A 19,287-nucleotide genomic window follows, 5' to 3' on the forward strand; every position below is an offset into this window, starting at 1 on the left:
CGATTCTTTTCTTTCGTTCCTGACAAACTCAGTCCATGTCAAGAAATATGCAAAACGTTCATAGATGGTTGGTTGGCAATCGCTTGAAAAGATGATTTTTCGATAATAATATAAACCAGTTGCTTCAAATATATTAGGGTGTAAAGCCAAAATATTGGTTTTACATCCTAATTTATTTACAGTGTCGATAAAAAGGTTTATTCTATGGCTTACTATAACTTTGTCAGCCTTATACACATATACAAAAACTGCTGCATTTTTCATGCATTTGTTGAACGTAAAATTTGGAACATTTTATTTGGAGACATTTCCTCTACTGCTGCTCCAGTTCTTCGTGGTCAATTGCCATAGTAAGGACAATATCATCAGTTTCAAAGCTAGTTTTATTCAGGCCAAGTTTGTGGTCTTATAAGTGACTGCCCCAACTTGTAAACACCTTTGAACTGATGCTCTCCCGCTCGTGTCAATTACTAGGAAAAATACATTCAGAAATGGGTTTCCACTGTACTTGAAATTATGTTGATTCAATTGTGCAAGTAAATCGACTAATTATTTTATTTAAATATGTATTTTCCTCATTTGTAAGACGGCACAACATATTTTAGTAGCTCAAGTCAACAATCATTCCGAGTCTGTTTACAACTAGTATGAAATTAAATTGGTAAATTTCAATAATACGTTTATTTCAACTATATAAATAATTTTACAAGCATACTAATTATTTATTATATTAGTTTATATCCATTTTCATATTTAAAATTGATAGAAATAAGAATATAAAATAAAACATTTCTGGTTTCGTAACAGGACTGCGGAGTCATTTTATTTCATAATTTGCTATATCTACCTAATTTATTTATGTTAACTTATTGATAATGATATAGGTATAAATAAATAAGTAAGTGCATTCGTACACTAACTCAGTTTAATAAAATAGTTATATATAATATGCATTAAGCAATATCTTCTTACAAAAATAGTTATATTATAAAAATATATAATTAAATAAAACTTTTAAAAGGAAAGGAAAAAAATTGCTTTATTTGGTTTATTTTGGCACGTTAACTAAATGTTATTTCTCATTTGTGTTCGTGGTCTAAATGGAGTTAGATCTCAAAAAAATTAATGTTTTTATTAATCATTAAAGAAAATAATAAAAAGGAGTCTGAGTCAATAGATTTTTTACAAGTCCGACTCAGCCCTTAATTTAAAGGAAACAATTAATGAACCTTTTACAATTTAAGCAAAGGAAAAATACAGGAAACATGAAAAGAAAACAAATGATAATTTAAGTTCATTTCATTGGTTAACTGGAACCATTAGTATGTCGCATAGTTGATCTGCACTCGGATATGATAATTATCCTTACCAATATTACTATAGACTTACGATTATTGGTTAAAGCGTATTCAAACCGAATTGGGAATGCTCGGTAATGAGCGTTCCCACTGCGATGACACAATTTTATTGCTTTTGATGTGAATTTCTGACTTTTGAGAAGAGATAATTGTTTTTTGCGATCTATTCGTCAAAATTCGGTTAAGATGTGCCTCATGCGATTCTCATTTATTGTAAGTGGTATTATTGTTATAAAAAGTCTTAATGTGAACACTAGATAACCGAGCGTTCCCACTGCGATGGCACGATTTTATTGCTTTTGACTTCTGAGAAGAGATAATTGTTTTCTGCATCCTCCTATTGACCAAGATTCAGTTTAGATATGCTTCATTCGATTCTCACTTATAAGTGGTAATATTACACTGCTGATTTTATTGCTTTTGATGTGGATTCTAAACGGTCCCCTTTGAATGTAGCCAGAAAAATGCATGCCATTTAATGAAATGAAAAACATGCGTTGGCATGTTTGCCCCTCCCCCTGGAAAAAGCTGAAATGACCTCCCTGCTTTTATATATATTATAAAAAACAATGTTCCTGATTTGAACACCTGTAGTACACTGATATATTATATTCTCTTTGGAATAAGCATAATTTTTTTGAAACTTTTAGCTTTCCCTTTTTAAAATATTTATCAAACATTTTAAAACTATTTTACTCAAATCTCTAATTTTTCAACATTGCCTATTGTTTCGAAGGCTTTCTTGAAATCCAAAAAAGCTGCTTAATTTTAAATACGTTAATTTCAATAATGTAAATAATTTTACAAACATACTAATTATATATAATATACATGTTATTGGTTTATAGCCATTTTCATGATTTGTTATTAACTATATTTGATAAAAAATAAGAAAATAAAATAAATCGTTAATGTTGATAATTTAAGGGAAAAAATAAAAAACCTTTTACAATTTGAGCGAACGAAAAAGAAAAATATATGAAGCAAAAAATTAAGTGATAATTTGAGTACATTTCATTGGATAAATAGAACCATCGATATGCCTCTAAAGAAATATGTGCTTTGGCATTTTGTGCTTGTTTTTATCGTTTACCGATACACGAGATTAGAAGGTTGGTGTGGTTTCCCCGAGATATTTTCTGTTATGAAAATGACGGTTCTTTAATTGTTGGTATTTGAAGGCTAATATGAATTTTGTAAGATCAAATTAGATAAGATTTTGTAATAAGGTGTATTTAATATTATTTTATAGTTTTATTTTGAATGACCAGTAATTTAGAAAAAATAGTATTACTGGTGTTACTCCACACTGGATAGGCATATGTTAAAATAAGTTATTAGTTATTTACAGATTGAAATTTATTTGTTTATAGTTTGCGCGCTATTTCTATTAAATATTGGTATAAGGGTTGCAATGGCGGCAAGTCCTTTGCTTACCCAAGTACACTTGTCGCGACTCGAGGAATTCATCCCGCCATACCTTGTAGGAGTTTTGTGGAAAATAAAAATTGATAATATTTATATTCCCTCATGCACAGGTATCTTAGAAATGCACATTTCTTCATACCAGTATATAAATAATATACATACATAAAAAGACAAGATAACAGAATTTTCAGTCCAACTTCTGATAGCCGAAAGGCTATTTTAGATACGTCTCTTTAGAAATAAACCTACTGCAGAGGAACTTGAGAAGTGATTTTAAATTATTGTTTTTACTATTTATGTGGGTTTTAAGAACACCACAACTGTTGTAGGTTTAATCATATTAACATAAGACTTATTTTTAAAATAGATCTGATTTGCCATTATGTTAAAGCTTAGGCGGCTATTCAAATTATTAAAAAAATCGAGGGAAAAAGTAAATAGGTCAAAAACGTTCTATATAAGAATTAAAATAAATTTTAAAAAGCTGTTGAATTTTTACATACGATATATGCGGTAGTTTTAATTATATCGCCATAAAAATTATTCTAAAAATAGATCTTGTTAATATTTCAGCTAACTTTAATAGCCAGTCAGATTAACACCGCCAGGTTATTACATGATAGCAAAACAAAAAAATCTTAGTGAAAAAAGTAAAGGTCAAAAATGTTTTATTTTATTTTGCGAGCATTTCGAGAGTAAATTAAAAGGTTAGGATGTTGAAAAATCACTTATTGTCACATTAAAATTAATTTTATTCGTACCAAAATAAATAATTAATAACTAATAAAAAAAATATTCAGAACCCTATAACATGTTCAAAATTAAATATTTGAAGTAAAAATCTGATTTTCTTCGCGGGCCGCTAGTTGGATAGCGCTGACATAGATAACTGGATCATTACTAGTATGACTAGTAGTGAAAGAAAGCCGAAACGCTGTTGCAATTCGAGATTTGGAAATGGAATACCTTTTCGTTTTATAATTAAAATAACGATACCAATAAATGTAAAACTTTTTTACGACTTTGTTAAATGCTGCGAACGCTGAGAATGAAACGGAACGGCAGCTAGGGTAAACTGACCGGATGTGCTGCGTTAAAATACGGATTGCTAGTGGGAGCTTAAAAACAGGTCACCTAAGACATTTTTGTTCGTGCACCCCAAGCATCAGGTAAACAAACAAAATGTCTGAAATTATTTTTTTAGCTCACGCCAGCGTCCCGCACCTAGCACGTCAATTAAGCCATGCCATCTATAAGTCGGTACGGGGGTTAGCTACGTTGCTTGCGCACCACACCCGCAACGGCCGGGGCGACGGAAGCAATGTGTGGTAAGTTTATTAATTGGAGAACTGCAGAATTTGAACACTTATAGCATTGTATATGTTTTTATTTTTAAAAATAATATAAGATACAAATTTGATTTTATAATGATTTTTATGCCAAAAAAAATTGGAAGTTGAAGCAAGGATTTAAGATTTTTACAAGTTTATTAGGATTTTGTAATGATTTTTGCCTATGAATATACGCTCCAGGCAGGAACGTCATTTCAGATTTTTCTGGGGAGGGGGCAACAACTGGCCAGCCAGTGGTGCTCTTTTTAATATTTCGATTTCATTAAGATTTATAGTATTTCATTTACCCTTTGGCTGTGCTCAAAATATTTCCATACAAAATCCGGACGCGGGGCTGCTTTTAAATGACTCATTTCTCTGGCCATTTTCAAGGGGGGAGGGGGGTGCAAATGCTCCTACCTGCACCTTACCATCCGCAAATGATGCCACTGGCTCCGAATGTACTAGCCGTATTAGTTCTCACAGAGAGCTCTTTCGCTTATAAAATATTTAAATCTTATAAAAGTAACATATTTTTAGTTTTATAAAAATACGAAAATTGAATTGACATACGAGTTATTTGAGTTACAAAAATAATTAAATTTACATTGTATTAAATCGTAAAGAGGGATACGTTTCTGTTCGATATTACCCCGCTCGTTGTCGCGTGTGACAGGTGCGCGCATGGCCGAGATCCGTCGCGCCGAGGCCTTTGGCTTTGTGTCGAGAAGGGCAGCGCAGAGGTGCGGAGCGACCTGGAGTGCGCCTCCGTCCCGGTATGCTGCAGCTGAGGGCCGACACCTTCACACAGCCGCGGAGGCCGACGCGAGACGCCAGCCGCACGACTCCCTTCATGGCCGAGAGCCCAGGTGACCTTCGCGAGTATTATTAGCGATACCGTTAGCGGCTGCTCCTTCGAGTCGTCTACTGTCTCTTAACCGTTTTCCTTGTTTTCGATTGCAAACTGCGTTCCATCATGACTCCTCGCTGACATTGCGCTTGTTGTGCAATACACGTTATAAACAATATTACTTTCGACACCCTCACATTTGTCTAGGTGACGTTTCGATACATCGTCACATTTGGAATAATTCCAACCTTTTTTCACTTTTCAATATTTAAAATCGAAGTTGTGCCCTTTCCACACCTGAGTCATTTATCTATACAGTAATATAGAATTATTATTTTGTTACTGTAACTTTCACACTTTGGGCAAATCGATATATTTCTTAGGATTCATTCGACATTCCTCTATTTGTAAAGAAATATCTTTTAGATATTTACGTTTTGTATGTAATTGTAGTCAAAATTGCAAACGAATGCATTCTTCACACATAAACACAAATTCTCGTATTAACATTAACAGACAAATCGAGGAAATCGCTAATTGCATAATTCATGTAAAATGCAAGTCCGTTGCGTTATACATGAATTAGGCAAATTATCTGCCAAATGCATTCATTAAGCCAATAAGATAGTAGCGTTTTTGGAACTAGGCCAAATGTTAATGTTGACAGCTGCAAACGTCACGTTTATTGAAGGGTCCAAAACAACGCTCGCACCTAATTTCTACTTTGACTTTTATGCCGTTCTAAATGTAGAAGAATAATTGATTTATTTTTATATAATCAAATAGAATTTGATCTAGTACTATCTACTTTGCTCAATGCACCAAATAAGCAAAAATATTGTTGCTTCATTCATGAATTAGGCAAATAATTTGCCTAATTCATGAATGAAGCAACAATATTTCACAAAAATTTGTAATGAAAATATATAAACAATAATAAATAAATCGCAAAGAGAAGAAAAAAATACACTTTATTTATTTTTAATTTTTGTCTTTGATGTTTATGTTATATTTATATATTATCGATTTTCAATACTTGTATTTTATTTATTATTGTTTTGTTTTAAAATAATAAAAATTATTTCAAATCAAAAGGTTTGAAACGTTTGCCTTTTAACCCTTTCGCTGCGGATGGCTTCTATAGAAGTCAACAAGAAAACAAAATAAAGGTACCATAAACCTTTGAGCCTAATTATATGGTTATTTACTATAATTTAAATTTTTTAAAATGTGCCATGAATTGGTTCTCTCCACATATTAACAAATTTCGAAATGAGGCGCAAAAATATCAGCCACGGTGAAAGGGTTAATTATTTTCATTAAAAACTTTCATCCGTTTAAAGTTAAACAATACATCCACTTTGTAAGTCTACTACGGTCGATTCCGCTTAATCGGGACACATTGGACCTTAAAATTTTGTTCCAAATAAGTGAAGTGTATTGAAATTAAAAAATAGTATGAATTTTTAAACTTTATTAAATTATTGAAAAAGAAGGAACGCTCGTTACCGAGCATTCCTACTGCGATGGCTCTGACAAGATTTTATTGCTTTTGATTTGAACTTTTTACTTCTGAAAAGTAATAAATATTTTTGCACCCTATTGTGTCCCAGATGACTGAAGTATATTACTATTAGTTCCCTTATTTGGTTTATTCCTTGGGATTTAGCCTAAATTAACTATCGGTTCAATTAAGTGGAATTTACTGTATTTTATAATATTATAGAATACATATTCATTTATATATATATAAATGTTAACATTTTGTCGGTGAGTGTTAAGTTGCATTAACGTTTAGTCGTTAACATTATGCCAGTCAGTGTTGTTATGACATAGAAAGCAGGTTAAATTATTAATACCAAAATATTCTAGAAAACAATATTGAAATCCATCTAACGGTCAATTGTTGTTTCAGGTATCTACAGCAGGATTTGAGTGTCAAAATTGCGGCCGACTTCGAAAACACACGTTTTTATTTCATTTAATTTGCCCTCCCTCCGCAATGGTATGACAAAGGGGGATAGTGTAATATCTTGCGTTCGCTCCCCTCTTTATTTCAACGTATCACGCATCTCTCCAAATTGTATCGTATGATGAGCGATGAAATGTATCAGACCAAGAATAGAAAAAATGGCAAGACGTCGCCGGAGGATCCGGTCGACGCTCTCGTAGCTCAGAGGACGGTCTCGCCCAACGTTTTGACGGCGTCCAAGACGTCGCCATGCGTACTGCGAGACCCTTCTCCGATTGACGCGAGCGCCATCGTCCCGTCCGCCGCCGCGAACCAAGATTCTTCCAAAAAATGGTGTTGCGAATATTGTACATATGAAAATTTTCCATTATCTTTGAAGGTAAGCTTCGATGCGAATATCTATCTCGATAAATATTACAATGCCTTATACCATTTCAGTGTACGATGTGCAGAGCGGTCAAGCCATTGTTGAACGAAGATATATTCCGACTGAAAGACGCCGATAATAGCTTAACGGACCGACGAATCTGCGACGCGAGCGATCTCTTCGCCGATAACGAAGAAGACCGAAGTCAAGAGTTAGCCTGGAGTTGTCAATTATGCGGCTGTGTTAATCCTCCTAGAAAACCGGCGTGCACCAAGTGTCGGCAATGCGGCGCTCATAGAAGTAAGTAGAATTTTTGAGCACCGGTTTTGGACGATCGTTATTATCGCTTATGTATCGTTCCAGATAAACGTGTAACAGTAGAAAATATACACGAACAAATAGCGCCGTTGAGTATCTCCCAAGAAGTCGAAGTCGCAGCTAACCCCAACAGTAGTTTCGATACGTGCTCTCTTCCGAATGCGTGTCAAGCTTTAAACGCCAACAAGTGGATCTGCAATGTAATATAATCATTACTAAGCCTTATTATTGGGGGTATATAAGCAAAATTCATAATGGGAAAATTCTACCTTTGCTTTTATACACCTCGATTAAATAGCTAGACCTGATGAATCAATTTTTATTTTAGTTATGTACCTTTGAAAATTGGCCGAAGGCAGCAAAATGCTCAATGTGTGAAAATTCTCGAAGCTCTTCTAAGCAACATGTCACAAGCCCTCAAACTATTCTACCCGAAAGAGATCCAGTCATAGGCGGCTACGATTCCATAGACATTAAACAGAATACTAAGCATAGTTCTAGAACGCAATTTGGTGAGTTATGAAGATTTTATTATGTAACTATTTTGTGTACTCGGTTTTGCATGCATTATTTTCCGGTGCGATTTAACAGCGAATTATTTTAATAGACATGTGCATTTAAATTAATACTTTGTTCAATAAAACGAATTGTTTGTGCGTTTATGTAAGTTAAATCTTTGGATTTTTTCTTCAGAAAAGGATTTATTACACAGAGTTATTCGTGGGGTGTTTACTGTTCTGACCAACAGTAATGCACAAACATACATAATGTTTTCTGGAACAATTATTTTATATATTGCTCATTTAAATTGTCCTTGTTTTCTTCCCTGTATAACATATTTTTTGAAACATGACAGTGGACAAAAAATAGCAAATTGCTAGGAATCAGTGAAATTCTATGAATAAAAACAAACTGAGAATTATAATACAGATGACTAACTGACATCTGACTGAATTATTCCTAATTTCACACTCTTTGGTAGATTTTAACCCTTTGAGCGGTATCACCGTACAATCTTTCATTGTTTTGAGGTACCCCAGATAGTTATATATTTACATATATAACTGAAGATATATGAAATAAAAACATATTTATGTAATATTTTTTTAATTTGATTTAATGTAAATGATTTTTATAGAAAATTATACCAATAAGCCTCTGAATTGATATAAAAAAATCCACAAAAGCCGACGAATATATAAAATAAGTTAACGAAATTTAATAACAGAAAAGTGTTACAATAAACTATTAAAACGTACTAATACAAAAAAGTAGTAAAATAAATCAAACGTTAAGAATCACTGACTTTTTTTATAATTTACTATAAATACAACATAAAATAATAATAAATAAATAACAAGAAATGTGTAGGAATTAATTCACTACTTAAAACATTTAATATTATCTACTTTTACGACCTTGTATTTTTTCACAATAAAGACAACTATCAAATTTTGTTATTAGGTCTCAACGATATGTGTAAACAAAATAGTCCAGTACACGAATTGGAACAGACTAACAACCGAAGGATGACTAGACAACGTCAGACCGATTGGGAATGGTTACAAGCTTGTTTAGGCGTCGTAGACGGAGACGTAGTTCCGGTCGAGCGATATTTATCCAACGGTGGAGATCCCGCAAGACAACTGACGACTTCGGAAGTCTCTCTTCTAAACAGGACGTCGGCTTTCGACACCGGTCACACTCTGGTTCATCTAGCGATTAGGTAAATTACACAATTACAAAATAAACTAAAGGATCTTTCCATTAAATTGATTCGATTTGAAATAGGTTTCAACGAGAAGACATTCTCTCTTCGCTGCTCTCCAGGATATCAGGCGGAGGCTCGGGTATCAAAAGAGCGCCATCTTACGTAGCGCCAGATCTGGCCAGTGCTATCAGGAGACACGTGGCCTCAAATATCAGGCATAAGAAAGGTTTTCCATGTCGGTATCTTCACGACATTACCACTTTTTGTTTGCCCGCTGATGTCGAAGAGCTGCCTCAAGTCATACAAGATCAAATGTTCGAAGAGCTGCTGGATCGTGACGCTCAACAACAACTCACAGAAGATTCTGCCGTTATCAATTGGAGTTTAGAGCTGACCGTGCGACTAGGTGACTATAAAAAATCTTGGAACAAACAAGCGGTTTTTTTATTAGGCGTTTTGAATTTAGCTCTTTGATTTATATAACACGCTTAATGATCCTGTTGAAGTGTATTTTTATCGGCTGTTTTTGTGCCAAATTATGTAAGAGTTTCCTCAATTCTGCCAGATTTCTGTAGACCTTTGATCTTATACTTGTTTTTTTAGGATCGAGATTATACGCATTGTGGAATCGTTCAGCTGGTGACTGTTTACTTGATGCGGTGTTACAAGCTACTTGGGGCGTTTTCGATAGAGATAATACGTTGAGAAGAGCTCTGGCTGATACTCTACATCATGCAGGCCGAGCGTGAGTATCAAAAAAATGTTTTAAAACCTTCTAGTGATCTCAATGTCGAGAGTATTTTGCGACCATTTGCTGTAGGTACTAAGTTTACAGCGAACTATAAAATTTTATATCTCTAGAGCGACTCTGTTCACATTCCGCAACAGATTTAAAATCAATTTCTATTAAACATGAATTAATTATTATACACATATGATGTTAAAGCTTCACGCCTGTTATGTTATGGCAGTAGATTTACAATAATATTAATTACAGATTCTAGAGAGTAAAACTATTGACCTATTTTTTCTAATATATATTTATAGAATATTTTTGGATAACATACACTGTTTAGAAGAGACGTCTTAATGAAAATCTATCTTCTAATTTTTTAATCAGTACACTCAGTATTATAGAATAAGTACTCCGTGCAAATATATTCGAGGTTTAAATGTTTCTAGATTTTTCAGTCCCACTTTGGTCTAACATATATATTATATGTAGTATTTAAAGAAGCTGAATATTTATCTTATAACATTTTTCGTAATAGTGATACAAGCCAGCTACTACTTGTAATGTAAACTGCTTAACTTTATTTTTTGGCTTTGCTCCCATTGCTCACTTATACTCTTCTCTCTCTCACCTTGTGACATATATTTGGTCTTAAATTGATTTAGACCTTCCACTATGGTTGAGCCAAATGCAGACCTATGAATCTCTCGATGTTTCCAACCACAACTAACTACTTGTCGCTATTTTTTTCCACGGCAATCATTCAAAGAATAATTTAAAATTGCAATATGATAGTATGCAACGCTGTTGCTTTATGTTTTCGAACTTAGATTGATAAATTTCATAAAAATCAGGTTTTATCCACGTTGGCGAGAGCACGAATGCTGGCAAGCAGCGCAAATAGGATACGTCCCCGACGAACTGCAATTAGAAGCTGATTGGTCGAGGGCGTTACATGCGGCTGCTCAGCAAGGTCGATCACTACATCAATTACACGTGTGGGCATTGGCCCACGTCACCAGGAGGCCTTTGATCGTCTACGCCGTGGACGTGGTCAACTCGTTCAGAGGAGAAGCTCTGGGATACGCTTGTTTTCAAGGTAAACTTCACATTTATGATGCCAATTATATAAAAACTAACTATAACTAATTGTACATTATAGGTGTTTATTTGCCACTTTTATGGGATCCCGCCTTTTGTTCTAAATCCCCTATTTGTCTCGGATACACGAGAGGTCATTTCTCAGCATTGGTACCAATAGAACCATATTCGCAAGCGTCGGGAAACACAGCTGGATATATCAGAAGGTTTGTTTATTTGAGTATTTAGCTTATAGCGTGTGTATTTTAATTATTTATTTTTTTAATAGACCTGGCACGACTCTCGAAGAGGAAGATGATGGACAGGATGAAATATTTTTACCGTTGACTGATTCTGAAGGGAAGCTTTTACCTGTACATTTCTTAACGTGCGAAGAGGTGAATATTATACATTTTAGTGATTTAATTTTCACTAATATAAATATAATTTCACTGTTATTGTGAAATCATATCCGAATACATTTTCACTTTAAATTATTGTACTATATGAAGAATTTATACCGTACATTCTTCAAATATTGTATATACACCAGGGGCGTATATTCAGGGTGTGCTAGGTGTGCGGCGCACACCCGCAAAACCATTTAAAATATAAATTTAGAAAATTTAGGGCGTAAAGCGACATCATTTTGCATACAGTAGTATGCAAAATTATAAAATTTGAATATGCAGTGTATAGTATGCATTGGTATTTGTCATTCGCTCTGAACGTTTTCGCGCGAGCGATCGTTTTGGAACAACACATATAACGCGCCGACCTTGCGCGCGGCCGCCGACTAAAGTAAATTGTTCCGAGATTTAACGGCTGAAGTCGATCTGTCGGCTGGCAGCGCTCAGTAGTAAAATTGGTCTCGAATTTGGTGCGCGTACTTCAAAAACTCTTGCGTCCGTCGCTGCTTTTTTATTACATTATATCACAATAACAGGTCACTCTTTTTATATTTTGGCGTAAAATAGTTTATTATCTTACTTACATATGATCAATATTTAATTTTCTATTCTAGATTATATTTTTTTATTTACCCCAATAATGATGAAGAATACTGTTGAAGATATTTTGAATAATCCATTTTCGAAAAGAAGTTATGAAATTAAATTGAAGATAATATTAAGGAAGAAGTAAATTCAGCAAATTTTGTCGCTATTATTCTTGACGAAACTTCAGATATAATGACGAACTTACAGCTCTCAACAGTTTTGCGTTTTGTTTATGAAGGTAAAGTTTACGAGCGGTTTATTGGCTTTACAGACGTTAGCTCTGATAAAACAGCCGATGGCTTATTTTGCCACGTTGTAAATATAATTAGAATTTCAAATTCAAGAAAAATTAGTTGGACAGACTATGATGGGGCGAGTGTAATGAGTGGGCATATTAATGGTTTGCAAGCCAAAGTACTCGAAGTTTATCCACTGGCCATTTTTACACACTGCTATGCTCATATGTTGAAATTAACATTACAACAAGGTCTTTCCAATATAAAAGTGTGCAAATCATTCTTTCAAATTTTTAATGGATTGTCTGCATTCTTTTCGAAATCTTCCAAACGAATAAATGCTTTACAAGAGTTTGTAGCTAGAAGACTTCCTTCTGTTACACCTACAAGATGGAATTATACACACGGTTAAGTAACACAGTGCAAAAATACAGAAATGAATTTACGGACTTTTTTTGAGACGTCGTGAAAAATTGTGAACTATGGGACCCCGACACTGTAATAAAAGCACGAGGTTTTCTTAGCTTTTTGGAAGATTTTGAAACAAGAAAACTTCTCCACATATTTTCAAAACTTTTTGGAAAAACTGATGTGTTATACAACATTTTACAATCCAAATCTTTTGACATATTATATTGCTGTAAGAAAGTTACCGAAATTTTGCAACAACTCAGACATGAACAGGAAAATAATTATGAAACATTATGGGATTCTTATGTAACGGAAGAAAATTATCCAAGACTGAGTAATGATTTGCTTGTTGAAGAAAAGCACGCGTTTAGCCAAGTATTTAATACAATAGTTGATAATATATGTAAGATTTATTTATAGTTGATAATATAAATTGAAAACCGTTTTTCTTCAATGTCCAAATTGGAATATTTTCACCTTCTGGAGAAAGAAAAATATGAGCAATATAAAAAAAAATTTCCAAATGAATTATTTACCAATTTGCAACAATTCTATGAAGCATTATTTGATTATATAAGTTTAAAAAATGAGCTTGCTGTTCTTTATCATTTACCTAAATTTGCAGAGAAATCTGTTCATGAGCTTGTACAATTTATGAACACAAATAATCTTGAGTCAGGTTTTCAGGAAATAGATAAATTAGGCAAACTAATATTAACTCTTCCAAGCAGTACTGCTTCAGCAGAACGTTCATTTTCTGCTCTGAAACGAATTAATAATTGTTATCGAAGTACCCAAGGCCAAGAAAGGCTATGTGGCCTTAGCTTGATTTCAATAGAAAAAGGGATCCTTATGGATATTAAAAAAAGAGCACTTTTTATGACAGCGTGATAGAAAAATTTATGAATAAAGAAAGAAGATTAGATTTTATATATAAATAATTATAAGTTTATGTTTATTGGAAATTTGATATTTTTATATAATAATATTTTAGATTAGGTTTGATGTTTATTTATTTATTTATATATGGGAAAAAGCTGTAAGGCAGTTTAGGCATGTCAAAACCTCGGCTAATAAAAATGAAAAAATGTACTTTTTTTATTTTTTATAGCACACCCAATATTAACACCCACCGTACGCCACTGATATACACCGACATTAAAGACTCGGCACAATCATCAATATAAATTCGCAGTGTTGATCAAAATATTAACATTATAGAGGAACTGCTATAAAAATTTTAATCTCATTAATGCTGCAGCATCAATGACGGTAAAATAAAGGTGTTATTGCTTAATTCAAATTAAAAATAAAATATGATTTCTCTATATTATTTATGTCATTGCATTATTCACCAGAAAAAATTATTTGTAAATATGATGCAATTAGAAGGGTCGTGTCTGTTGTGTCGTATTGCATAAATACAATTAAAAAATCTTATCCAAGTCATCGAGAATTCAGGGAATTACTGGTTGATGTCGAAAATTAATATGCAGAGATACCGCTTAATTAGGACATTGGGTCCCAAATAAGCGGCTGGTTTTGATAAGCGAAGTCTAAAGTAAAATTAAAAAATAATATGAAATTTTCAAACGGATTCTGCGAATTTCGGTCATAGTAGATACCACCGACGAACATTCTATTCACAAATTTTTCGAAGGCGTAAAAGCATTTTTTTGTTGTTGAGAAAGGGTGTCTCATTGTCACACATTTAATATACAGAAATACAAATATTTATAAACATTTGGGAAACAACTTACGTTTATGTACTACACAAAATAAAGCGAACATTGATTAAAATTTAATTTATTTTGTGAATTTTATATAATTCGCTTTCAAAAATTTTGTAATTTCTAAAAAAATTACAATAAATGCAATCTGCTATGAAAATATCTAGTTTTCCTCTCAATACCGACCCTCATCACAAAATAGTGAAATACCTAGGTAAATAGTACTTAAGCTCCTGTAGCAATTTGCGTGCGTTTCGCACGCCCTTATCTTTCACTCACTCTCGTCACGTGAACGAGAGAAAAGGAAAGTATCTCACCATCAGGCGCGTGCGGTGAGATACATTCCCTTTCGCTCGCTCGCGTGTTAAGTAACGAGAGTAAGTGAGAAGAAGTGAGCGTACGGAACGGATGTAATGCACGCCCTAATCTCTCACTCACTATCGTCGCTTAACACGCGAGCGAGCGAAAGGGAATGTATCTCACCGTACGCGCCTGCTCACCATATGCTCCTGATGGTATTTGAATAAAATTTTTGAAATGACTTTTTAGCTCTTGCAACAATTTGTCCTCAAATAAAAATTCTGAGATGGTTTATAAACAAAAATTTCCATGACTTTTTTTATTTAGGTTCCACAGTAATTTGTCCTCGGACAAAAATTTCCGAAATAACTTTTATATTTATAGGTCCTTTAATATTTTCAAAATCTTGTCATCTAAGTAGTACCAAAAATGTAGTGCTCCTAAAAACGATTTGTGTTTTGAATTTTTTTGAAGTCGCCATGTGGCCTGCAATTGAAACATAGACTCAATTTTGACCCGTGACATGCAAAAGATTGCATACCCCTGATTTATAATAGCCCATCACATCAGTAAAGTGCGAAATGGCGTGCAAAAATACCAGCTGCGGTCAAAGGGTTAATTATACTCAATTTGACAGTTACAAAATGTCCATTTGCTGTTCAAACCTAAACCTAATCTAATGATAGTTCAAAAACTATAGTTGGTTTTAGAACTTTCATTAGGTCAAGTTAGGTTTGAATAATTCGTTTAACTTAGGTTTGGATTTTAACATTTTTGTCTTTACATGTGATGTGTTACTCTACAACTATTTCTTAAAACAAACTGGTTGTAACAAGCTTTTTACATGCTTCACGCTGTCTGACATGGACCCACCCTTTCCTATGCAGCGGTATAAAAAATGCCGCCATTGTAAAATAATTAAAAACATTCTTACAAATTTAATTTTTAACAAAAATACTCAATGATAATTTATTTTGAGAAATTTGCTGATCTTTGAGATGAGAATTCACAAAAATATAAATTTACGAGTTAACTCAGGCATGATCGAGAAGGGGTTAAAGCAGCATATAATTTCACTAGTACCTATCAGATAAATTATACTTTCTCTAGTACAAATAGATATCAACCAGTAAAAATGTATTTCGATCTGATTTCATTGATTTGAATCGTCGAAACAGACAAGCTTTGAGATCTATGTATAAACTAATATTTTTTATTTTTAAGATTGGTCATGAAGAGCCGATTTTGCAGCAATGGATGCACACGTGCAGTACTGAAGGTGGATTGTTAGTCGCTCGGCAGCGTACAAGGCAAAAGCCGCTGTTAGTTGCTCAAATGTTGGAAGAATGGTTAAATCATTATAGAAGAATAGCGTACGTGCTTTTTTATGAAATATATTTTATTTTAAAAAGTATTATGAGCGGATGATGTCACCCTGTATTAACGCTCTTTTAAATATATAATTTTTATTTTCAGTCAGCAAACTAGCGGTCCTTTCCCGCCTCGATTATCGACTCATATCCAAGAATTTTCAAGCGACGGTGAAACCGACGAAGAGTAATCACACTGTTAACCTGAACGTCACGTTTTATCTACTTTGACAGAATCGAGACGTGTTTTTATTCATTATCGCATATTTGTATATGCTTTCGTATGGTATATCGTATTTTAAAATCAGAGCATTGATTTTACTCTTTTTAAATATATCATTACTAAAACGGCAGCACAATTACATAAATATTATATCTCGGAGCAACTCTGCAAATATTTTGTTGATAGGGAAATATCAACATATATGTTATAATTATTGTATTATAAAACTTTGAGACAGATTGAAAATTATTTTCGTTAAAGTTGTTCAAAAATTTATGATTATTCTAAAGAAATTCTACTTATTGTATATGTATATAATTTAATTTTAAAATGTTACAAATTGATATACATTTATGAATAGTGTGTGTGTGTGTGTTTATATGTGTGAGATTATGGGAATAGTCAGGGACGGTCTGGAGAATTACGCGTTGCCTGTGATAAAATTACTATTTAGAATAATTTGATAGAGGCGAGTATTTTTATTTTAACATTTTTCAGTTAATCAGGTGAACTAATTTGAGACTCGCGTAAAGTAACAAGTGTTTTTAAAAGCCCGGCTGCGTCTGCACAGCTTGTTTCGCCTCCAGGTCGTCTCTGGTCATAGTCATGTTAAAATATTCGTTAATATTTTTTTAAAACCAATGTGACTTTAATTTGTATGTGCTGTGTTTGATACATAATTTAACTGATACACAGAAATTACATAATACATACTAACATGCACGTCTAGTGTTATAATATTCTCGAGAATCTTTTAGGGAATATTTTCTGAACTGAGAATTATTTAGAGTTTTTTTTTAAATATCTGAAGGGGTTTTCAATTAAACTGGTGAAACTTAGATCTGAATGATATTATTAAGGAAGGAATGAATTACTTCAATCACTATTACTTATTATGTATTCATTAAAAAATACTAGCAATATTATTTCTAATTCCGAACTTTTGCATTGCTTGGTTTCTTCACCCTATGGGCTAATTTAGTTGCATATTATTGCTATAAAATTCTTATTTTGATCTAAAACAACTAGCTTAAAATTGCTGAACTGAACATTTTTTTGTATGGTTTGTTAAAAATTCTTTCACATTGATTTGTTCTTCCTTATACATTCGCCACTATATTGGTCTTGAATATTTGTAGCACAATAATAACTGGATTGATTTTCACGTTTTATAAGAAAAAAAAAATTGTTAATTGGTTGACAAATATTCTATAAGTATTGAAGAAGTGTTTTAAATTCCTCTCAGAAGTTTCCATGAGGTTCTCAATTTAAACTAGTATGCTATTAAATGCTGTAAAATCATCTAAAAATATTTTAAAACTTAGAAAAATAAAATTCTCAAGTGATAATCTTTTGGAGAATATTTTCAGAAAATTCTCGATTCACATCGCTGCGCACGTCTGATGAATTTCTTGTATTATTATTATCATATTTTTTTGTAAACGTTTGCGTCAATCTTATGCAATTTGTAATAATATAATATTACCGAGAGCATTAGAATCTCTACATTTTAATTGTTTCGATTGCTTAGAAAATATTATAATGTAGCTACACCGCTTTAGAAGCAGCAGAAGACTTTAAATTTAAGGAAGTGCAATTTTAACCGATCGACGTGTCCGTCGCTTTTACTTAATATTATTTAGCGACGAACACTCAACGAAAGCTCAGATTAGTTGCTGAAAATTTAACACATTCCCTTTTTTGTTCGCGTCAGAATTGAATTATGCAATATTTTTTTATGGACGATAACTGTGATGATCGATACCTGAATAAGGAATTTATTTATTTTCACAATTTCTTTATCTAGAGATACTAAATTGTAATAATTATATGTAGCGACGTTTTGCTGATCGTGTACATACTTTTAACGGTGATCGAGGGTGGTATTATGATGTAATACGTCTGAAAAGTTGATTCGCACGAATCGCATGTTTTTAACAATCCCTTATCGTTAATGATTTTTTCCGTAGAAATTTAATCGCTTTTGTTAAAACTTGTAAATTGCCTCGTTTTTGGCGGACGATTCTTTATCGATTTTGGTGTTTCGTTCGCCGTAAAGGTGTAGTTATAAATTTAAAATTAAATTTGCACACACCGGTGCAAAAAATATCAAATTTTTTCATACGGAGTGAAAAAAACGTTGGATACATGAGCCAAATGCAGGTTTCTCATAGTCTATTATTGTTGAATATTTAATTTGTTTTGTGATTTTTTTATAAAAATATATTATTTTTAGTATACGATTTTAGGTTGTTGTTAATTTAATTTAGTGGAAAATGTTTGTTTATTTTATGTTCCTAATGTTATGAGTTTGTAACGTTATCTCAAGTATTAACAGTTTATTGTATTTTTAATATGATTTAACGTTTGAATCAAACTATGACCGGTTAGATTGAATAAAATGAATTGGAAAATTATGAGTGTTTTTATTTATATATTTGTATTAAATATAATATTCCGTAACTGATAATCAGAGTCGATTAATATAACATAGAAAAACTTACACAAAAATACTGGTTTTCTAAGAATCTTTTAATTATCAGACATAATTTTATCTCAGTTTGATTATCAGATTATATCGATTTTTAATTTAGTTAATACTAGTATAATAAAAAACAGGAAAAGTAACTTTTAAATCATGTAATCTGTACTTCTATATATATTGTTTCAACGAATATAATTTGCAAGAGTTAAAAATACATATCACTAATAATCTGATAGCAAATGGTTTTTGGTGTTAACGATACATTGTGCTTATATCAAGTTTTTGGTCACCTAGATCCGGTACAAAAAAATATATGGTATTAACTTTAATGTGCCAAAGAAGACATAAATATTACCTATTTATGTAAATAATAGGTAGTCATATTT

The 19,287-nt window shown here is 32.6% G+C and overlaps 1 protein-coding gene across 1 annotated transcript; it reads left to right on the forward strand.

Moving 5' to 3' along the window:
• Window positions 1-4,822: 4,822 nt before the first annotated feature.
• Window positions 4,823-18,833, forward strand: LOC148227850 (ubiquitin thioesterase trabid-like). The gene is made up of 13 exons (XM_088201507.1): window positions 4,823-4,986; window positions 6,883-7,318; window positions 7,378-7,606; window positions 7,670-7,824; window positions 7,953-8,136; window positions 9,089-9,350; window positions 9,416-9,741; window positions 9,939-10,080; window positions 10,923-11,167; window positions 11,231-11,375; window positions 11,438-11,546; window positions 16,048-16,196; window positions 16,300-18,833. Exons 2-13 carry the CDS (start codon window positions 7,058-7,060, stop codon window positions 16,382-16,384), a joined length of 2,292 nt encoding a protein of 763 aa, XP_088057633.1. The 5' UTR covers window positions 4,823-4,986; window positions 6,883-7,057; the 3' UTR covers window positions 16,385-18,833.
• The last annotated feature ends 454 nt before the right edge of the window (window positions 18,834-19,287 follow it).

Source organism: Plectrocnemia conspersa, unplaced genomic scaffold (genome assembly GCF_051122295.1).
Source record: "Plectrocnemia conspersa isolate PC_06_02 unplaced genomic scaffold, ASM5112229v1 ptg000013l, whole genome shotgun sequence".
Classification (NCBI taxonomy): Eukaryota; Metazoa; Arthropoda; class Insecta; order Trichoptera; family Polycentropodidae; genus Plectrocnemia; species Plectrocnemia conspersa.

What these genes read in the sequence shown, in the direction of transcription:
- LOC148227850 (XM_088201507.1), top strand. Translation starts at nt 7,058, where the DNA reads ATGATGAGCGATGAAATGTATCAGACCAAGAATAGAAAAAATGGCAAG. An exon ending in CTGGTTCATCTAGCGATTAG is followed by an intron (nt 9,351 to 9,415) that starts GTAAATTACACA and finishes GATTTGAAATAG; the next exon opens with GTTTCAACGAGAAGACATTC. An exon ending in AGAGCTGACCGTGCGACTAG is followed by an intron (nt 9,742 to 9,938) that starts GTGACTATAAAA and finishes TTGTTTTTTTAG; the next exon opens with GATCGAGATTATACGCATTG.